The 8,666-nt window shown below is 32.0% G+C and overlaps 1 protein-coding gene across 1 annotated transcript; it reads right to left on the bottom strand.

The window, feature by feature from the left end:
* Positions 1 to 1,998: 1,998 nt before the first annotated feature.
* On the bottom strand, positions 1,999 to 8,111 carry LOC115877020. Its single transcript, XM_030893083.1, has 2 exons — positions 7,744 to 8,111; positions 1,999 to 7,227 (listed from the first exon to the last, which is right to left on the bottom strand). Exon 2 carries the CDS (start codon positions 7,213 to 7,215, stop codon positions 2,089 to 2,091), a length of 5,127 nt encoding a protein of 1,708 aa, XP_030748943.1. The 5' UTR covers positions 7,216 to 7,227; positions 7,744 to 8,111; the 3' UTR covers positions 1,999 to 2,088.
* Positions 8,112 to 8,666: the final 555 nt, after the last annotated feature.

Below are 8,666 nucleotides of genomic sequence, written 5' to 3'. Positions count from 1 at the left end.
GGTAAAAAAACAACCTCTCGATTAACGCTGTATAATATGCCAAATACTAAAGTTTATAAAAAAAACTGAGTTTACGAATAAAAGGTGGTATAATTATATACAGCGTGCTAAAAAATTCATAAAAATAGGGCTAAAAATAACAAAAATATAACACTTTAAATTTGACCAAAAATTTCTGTTGCGTTTTTAACATCTGAGTGTAGTATCCTTTTTTACTGTTGAAACATCAAAGGTTCCAACCCTCAACTGTAATGATAATTATTCTATTAATAAAAAATTATAACCTTTTTTTGTTCTAGGGATCCCGAGAGCTGCCGCTGTATACAGGGTGAGTTTCCTACGATGTTCTCTATGGGTATCTCGGAAACTACTGGAGATAGAGAGTCGGTTAAATGGGGAAAGAATTGCAGTTTTGTGGGGTCATAAATATGCGCCTTTCAGATTTTTGAAAAGGTTCATGGCTTACTAGATATTTCGAAAAAACAAATTTTGACTATTTTAAAAATTGTCCCTAATTCCATTATAATCTATTTTAGACAAAAAGTTTTCAGACAAAGGTTGTAGATAATCACATCCCTAATGAGCTTGTGTTCTCCGATTTTTTCAAAAGCCTGTCATTTTTGACATATGACACAAACATATGTTTTTTTAAATGGAAACCATAGTTGGCCATGACTTCATAAAAAGCGCAATTTTTTAAGCTTTTCAGCGATATAAGTTATAATACTTTTTTTTCGAAAAATTACTGAGTTATAACCAATTTTTATTTTTCTTGACTATAGTTTAACATAGTTAGCCATGGAAACAAGTTCAATCGTCGTTGCTCTCAGAAATGTGAAACTGTCTGTTAAAATAAACAAAAATTGTAAATATGAATTTTTCAAATAAAGAAAAGCGTGTAGGATCATTGGTTCAACTTTTCTTGGCCATACAGTTTCGAGAATATGTTGACCGGTGAAGGTTACTTTCGTTTTTTAGAAAACGGTTTTGAAGACATATTAAAATAGTTAAATTTAAATACTCTCCCATTAATAGAGTGGTTTCAACCATGACTTTCATAATACACACCACCACCACCCCCCCTCCCCCAAGAAAAAGTACGGGAAGGGTGAAAACTATCCACTCCCCTACATAAATTTTAGTATAAATATTTTCCAACTCCACCGAAGACAGATTTTTGTTTTCATAAAATGGTCCCTCTAGTATTTACTACATTTTTCGACTCTTTTAAAAAAACGCCACATCACATAGTTAATGAGAATTTTTTTTTTGGAGAATTTACTTTTGCAAAGCAGACCTACGATATACAGGGTGTCCCATTTTGGTTGAAATCATACGGTATCTCCGTTATTAGTAAAGATAGGAGGATGCGGTTTGCACAAACCTGTCCCACTTTTTTGTCAAACGGAAGATGCTGTCAACAAAATTTTCATAACCCTCTTCGTTTCTAAGCTACAGGGTCTTTTCGAAAATTTTGCAATTTGGGACAGCCCCCGTATCTCCGTTATTATGGACGATATGGAATAGGTGAAAACTGATTCTTGAAGAACTTTTTACGTAGAATACAGTGACGTAGTCTGTTTTTCTACGAAAAAAATATTTTCGAAGATATGAACTAAAGTTATGTTTTTTCAAATGGAACACCCTGTATATTTATAAATCGTATGATCCGCCTTGCTATGAGCTTCTCAAAAATATATATCACTTTATATTTATTTTCACTATATAGTGCAATATTTAAAATATATCATTTTCTTATTAGTAGGCCTTGATAAATAACAAAAAATCAAAATGGTATTTACTAAAATTGTTGCGGTTGGGGTCACCTTAAAATGATAGCTCGAAGGACCATAGATAATTCTTTATTTTACTTGTAAATGTAACAACAAATTTTTACTTTTAACTGAAAAAATGTCTTTCTTGCTGAGGTTCGCAGCCATCTTCTTTTTCAAGCGTCGCAAGCGAAATCGACCCTTGTCGACCGACTACGTAGCGCCCTCTCTTCGAAACCTCTTGAATCCCGAGGCGATTCATATTACAGAAATCATAAAATCCGAACATACCGGCCACCTTAAAAGTTTCGAACTTTTAATCGACTGGCATTAAACAAACTTTAGCAATAGACCGCTTAACTATGCGACCGTTCGGCACTTTCACAGAAACGACGCGCACAAGTCCATCGGATCCTGGATGAATGTCGACTATTCGGCCTCTCGTCCATTGTAAAGGTGGTGATGACTCTTCCTTCAGGATGACCAAACGCCCAATATTTAGATTATTTTGTTGACTGGTCTTCCATTTGGATCTGGTTTGTAATGTAGACAAATACTCTCGTGACCATCTTTGCCAAAAGTGTTGATGAATTTGTTTCAACCTTTGGTAATGATTCAAACGTGAAACATTTGCTTCAATGATGTTGGTTTCAGGTATGGCCAATAAAGAGTCTCCAATAAGAAAGTGACTTGGGGTAAGCAAGGAGAAATCTAGGGGATCATTGGATATTTGGGTAAGGGGTCTAGAATTCAGACATGCTTCAACTTCAACCAATAATGTGTACATATCTTCAAAAGTTAAATATGCTTGAGATAATATGCGTTTTATATGATACTTGGCTGATTTGATCGCGGCCTCCCAAATACCTCCCATATGCGGCGAATTTGACGGAATGAAATGCCATGAAATTTTATCCTGTCCCAAGAAATTCAAAATTTCTTCATTAACTGACTTATCAGAAAGGAAACTATATAATTGTTGCAACTCTCTAGCTGCACCTCGAAAATTTGTTCCATTGTCTGAATAGATGTCAGAAGGTTTACCTCTTCGTGATATAAACCGTTTTAAAGAATTTATAAAAGCATCAGTTGAGAGATCACGCACTAGTTCAATATGAACTGCCTTTGTTGATAGGCAAATAAATAAACATATATAAGCTTTTACATTTTTTGCTTTTCTAGAAGTACTATTTTTAATATATAAAGGACCTGCGTAATCTACACCGCACTTATAAAATGGTCTTAATGTTGAAAAACGATCGGAAGGTAAATCTCCCATTATTTGAGTTACAGACTTTGGTTTAGCTCTAAAGCATTTAATACATTTCCGCAAGATGCGCTTGACGGCAACTTTCCCTGATAATGGCCAATATTCTAAACGAATTGTAGCTAGAAGTGCTTGAGTACCCATATGTAAATATCGTAAATGAGTGTGTAATATTAACAGTTCTGTGAAGGTGTGCTTTGTAGGTAATATTGTCGGATGCTTCTGATTATAACTTAAATGCGAATGTTTTAATCTTCCGCCGACTCTAATAATACCATCTTCATCTAAAAATGGATTCAAATTCAACAGCTTGCTAGAATTGGACAGTTTAATTTTAGAAGTAAGATTTTTTATATCGTCAGCAAACTCTTGAAATTGTACAATCTTAATTAGAATAGTCATAGCTTTGTTTAACTCATTTACTCTAAGAGGACCTGAAATTTTATTATCTTTACATAAAGCGTTGTTTTTAAAACGTAAAACATATGCAATTACGCGTTTAAGCTTTGTTAGGGAAGAAAATTTAGTAAAGATATTAGATATCTCAGCAGTATTTGAAACTAAAGCTACAGTTCTTTTCATTTCTGGTACATTACTATCTCTGTAGTCAGGAGTTCTGCTTGAGAACGGCTTGGCATTATCATTTAAAAAATTAGGACCGCACCACCATAATTTTTTATCTTTTAAAATGTTTGGATTTGTGCCTCGCGAAATAATATCAGCAGGATTTAATTCTGACTTTACATGATACCATTTATCTTTTGACGTTAATTCGGTAATTTCCGCAATTCGATTGGCGACGAATGTTTTTAAATAACATGGTTCTGTCGATATCCATGATAATACAATGCTGGAATCAGTAAAAAGAAATGTTTTTTCTATGTTTACCGTTAAAGATCTAAGAACTCGTTTTGTTAACTTAGCCAGAAGTAAAGCTCCACACAATTCCAATTTAGGTAAAGTTATTCGTTTGAGTGGTGCTACTTTTGATTTTGCACACAATAATCTCACTGTACATTCTCCGAAATTAGTTAATGATCGTAGGTAGATACAACAGCCATATGCACTCTCGGAGGCGTCACAAAAACCGTGAAGTTCAACATAATTTGAAGAATTACATAATACATGTCTAGGCACTGAAATATCATTTAATGAATTTAATTGTTTACTAAAATCTTGCCAGATTTCAGCTATGTCTGATGGAATTGGATCGTCCCAATTTATCTCACATTGCCACAAATTTTGCATAATAATCTTAGCTTTTATAGTAGCTGGGCCAATCAATCCCAGAGGATCATATATTTGTGATATTAATGATAAAATTTGCCTTTTAGTAATATTTGTTTTATTATAGTTCACGTTTACTGAGTATCGTAGTATATCTGTTTTTGAATCCCAAATTAAACCTAGTAACTTAAAATCTGTTTTATCTGAAAATAAATGAGTAGAATTAGAATTTATATCTTCAACAAAGGCTCGTGAATTTGATGACCATTTTCGTAATTCAAATCCACCGGACTTTAAAATCTCATATATCTCGTTTTTTAATTTAAGTGCATCCTTTACCGTATTAGTACCGGTTAGTAAGTCATCTACGTAAAAATCTTTAAGTATCTTATTGCAAGCTTCAGGATATCTATGTTGATTTTGATATGCTAATTCATGGAGACATCGAATGGCTAAAAATGATGCTGGAGCTGTACCGTAAGTTAAAGTATTTAACGTATAAGATTGAACAGGTTCATTATCATTTTCACGCCAAAGAATTCTTTGTAGATTCCTATGCTCAGGATGTACTAAAACCATGCGATACATTTTCGCGATGTCACCAGTAAATACTATAGGATACGTTCTAAACCGAATTACTATATCAAATAAATCATCCTGTATAGTTGGGCCTACATGCAAACAATTATTCAATGATATTCCTGTATTTGTAATCGCACTACCATCGAAAACTACTCTTAATTTTGTGGTACTGCTGTCTTCCTTTCTAACAGCATGATGAGGTAAATAAAAACAATGATCAATATTATCTGAATCTGTGTTTACTAGTGTCATATGCTCCATATCTAAATATTCTTTTAAAAATTCATTATAAAGTGTTTTATATGTTTGATCCTTTTCAAATTTCAATTCGATTTGATTTAATCTTTTTAAAGCGATGGCCTTAGAATCCCCAAGTTTATTAACTGAATCATTATGTGGTAGCTTGACAATAAATCTACCATCTTCGTTACGTGTGGTAGTTTCTTTAAAGTATGATTCACAATATTGTTCTTCAAGGGAAAAATGTTTTTTAAATGGTACTTCTTCTATTTCCCAGAATCGTGTCAATTGTTTATTTAAAGATAAATTACATATTTGTTTATTTACTTGTTTATTGTGAATGATACCTGACAATATCCAACCTAACTTAGTTTTTCTTAATGTAGGCTGTTTTGTACCTAAACTTATTGATTCGCCCATTATTAAGTCATAAAATATTGAAGCGCCTATAAGAATATCTATATTATTTGGAATATTAAATTTTGGATCAGCCAGTTGTATATTATCTGGAATTTTAATATGACTTATATCAAATTTTATTTGAGGTATCTCTTCAGTAATCTGAGAAATTATGAAAAAACTTAAATTAGTTGTAAATGAACCGTACATTGACTTTATTGTAGAATTTACTGCTTTTGAAATATTAGTATTATTTTTACCAATACAAGATATTGAAATGTTAGTATGATTTTGATCTAACTGTAATTTTTCTGCTAATGACTTTGTAATAAAATTACTTTGGCTACCTGAGTCTAAAAGAGCACGACAGGTATGCAAATTTCCAAATTTATCTTTTATATATATAACAGCTGTCGATAACATGACATAATTTGATAAAGAATGAGCAGCAGTAGAAGATAAATTTAATGAAGATTGATTCTCACTATTATCTTTTTCATTTTCAGAAACTTCAGTTGGTATTTTATTATTACATGCGCAATGAGAACAGGAAGTTACATTTGTTTTGTTACTCGAATAGTCATGTAATAACGTATGATGTTTTAGGTTACATTTAAAACATGTTCTAAGAGATTGACACTGATCTGTAGCGTGATTTGGTTTTAAACAGTTTGCACATAATTTTAATTTTTTAATTTCTTTATGTTTATTCTCTAAATTAAGTTTAAAAAATGATTGACATCTATAAATAGGATGAGGTTGATTACAATAATAGCATGAAAAACTGGAGTTTTGAGTTGTGGCAAAAGAATGACTCTTATTATCATGGCCTTTTCTGTATGAAATAGATATATCTGATTTTGTTTTGTTTACATTTATTGTTTCTAATATCATACATCTTTGCTTTAGAAAATCCGTTAAGTTGACCATAGTAGGCAAATTGTTACTCTTTAATGAACATTCCCACTCTTTTCTTGTGTTATAATCGAGTTTAGATGTTAATAAATAAATTAAGAGTGTATCCCATTGATCTGTGGGTTGTCCTAGTGAATGTAAGGCTCTAATATTTTTCAAAAACGTGTCTAATAAATTTCTTAAATCTTTACAAGATTCTTTCTGAACTGGAGATATTTCAAATAAAGTTTTAATGTAATTATGAATTATTAATCTTTGATTTTCATAACGTTCTTGTAACAATTTCCAAGCTATTGAATAATTGCTACTAGTTACCTCTAAAGAACTTATAATCTGAGCTGCGTCTTCTCGAAGACAAGATTTCAGATAATGAAATTTTTGAATCGCATCTAATGATACATTATTATCTATTAAGGAATTAAAAGTATCCTTAAAATTAATCCAATTCTCATAACCTCCGCTAAAAATAGGAAAATTTATAGGATGTAGCTTTATGTTACTTACTGGATTTTGAGGTGTATGTAATATTTGTGAATTAATATTAGCATCAACGCATGCATTTTTACCTGTAGAAATAGCTTTGTAAAATACATTTTCTATTTCTTCTCTAACTTCTGTTTCTTCTTCATCTAATAGCTCTAATTCGGACTGAACTTGATCGAACTCTACAAACGCGGACTCTACTTTTTCCAACCTAGTTTTTACTTCTAGAACATCCTGCATGTTAGACATAAAACTTTGAAACCGAGTGGCTATGCCTCTCAACTGACCTCGCCTAGTTCTTAACCTTCTGAGATCTATTGCTTCAGCCATTTCAAATCTTACCTATTGCAATATAAATTATAATATTTAACACAATTCTATAGCTTCTTCTGTTGCAGTATATTCTTTTTACTAAATTTATAGCAATGTTATCTTATTATCAATTTGTTTTTTCAATTACACTCACAATAAATCGTTAAGTTACTAAATATTATTTCTGTGGTACCTTAAACTTAAAAAATACCCTTAAATTAAATTATACAATATGATTCTTTTGTTAAATATGTAATGAAGCCGTTGATAAAATATCTCGTAGTAGTGAGACCCTTAAGAGAATATCCCGTAGTAGTGGGACTCTTAATAAAATCTCCCGTATTAAAACTCTTAAGAAAATAACCTTGATCAATTATTTATGACAAATCTACGTATACCGATCTGTATAACTATATAACTTTATCGTCTTTAGTCTTTATTAACTTGAAAAACTACTGAATTTACTATGAATATATTATAAACATTATTAGTCGAGCACAGCATGCATGAATAGGAAAATAAGGAAATAGATAGGGACAGACTCACTTCTTGCGTTTTGTTGCTAGCCGGCCACCATGGATGTTCTTCCAGTTCGTGACAAAAGGCTCGTTTCTAGCCCGGCAATATCCAGTTTTTAAAATGATCAAAATGGCACTTATCCGGCTCGTTTGGACCAAAATGTTGCGGTTGGGGTCACCTTAAAATGATAGCTCGAAGGACCATAGATAATTCTTTATTTTACTTGTAAATGTAACAACAAATTTTTACTTTTAACTGAAAAAATGTCTTTCTTGCTGAGGTTCGCAGCCATCTTCTTTTTCAAGCGTCGCAAGCGAAATCGACCCTTGTCGACCGACTACGGTAGCGCCCTCTCTTCGAAACCTCTTGAATCCCGAGGCGATTCATATTACAGAAATCATAAAATCCGAACAAAAATAGTCATACAAATATTAAAATTTTATTTGGAATTGATATATTTTACTTTTGAACTGTTACCCCTGAATCGCTGAGTATATTTTTCTTTTTTTATATTGGAATTTATTATAACGGGATGGGTTTGCAAATATCTAAAAGCTTCCATTATATTAAAGCATTTTGCAGGTGTCCGACATTGTGTTAGTTGCCAGGATATATTTCATATTTCAAAAATCCCCAAAATCAGAAATCGAGAACAAACAAATCCGGAAATAAAGGAAGCCACCGGATGGGTCCATTGGTTCCAATTCATTGATTTGAGAAATAATAATTTAACAAAATTCTAATATTTTCGTTGTAAGTTAAGTTGTGAGGGGAAGCTCCATCTTGCTGAAAGTTTATTTCCCATAAATTAGCTAAAGGAATATTTAAAAGTCCCGATACGATAGCTTCCAAGATTTACGAACAGCGATAGAGATTTCCCTAATATATAAAGAATTTATTAGTGGCTCTCAAAATAAAACAAAAGACAGTATATGTATTTTTAATAATTC

Source organism: Sitophilus oryzae, unplaced genomic scaffold (genome assembly GCF_002938485.1).
Source record: "Sitophilus oryzae breed Bouriz unplaced genomic scaffold, Soryzae_2.0 scaffold_1442_pilon_pilon, whole genome shotgun sequence".
Lineage (NCBI taxonomy): Eukaryota > Metazoa > Arthropoda > Insecta > Coleoptera > Curculionidae > Sitophilus > Sitophilus oryzae.
This window is presented reverse-complemented; position numbering and strand designations above follow the sequence as displayed.

Coding starts and splice junctions, on each gene's coding strand:
- LOC115877020 (XM_030893083.1), bottom strand. CDS start 7,215: ATGGCTGAAGCAATAGATCTCAGAAGGTTAAGAACTAGGCGAGGTCAG.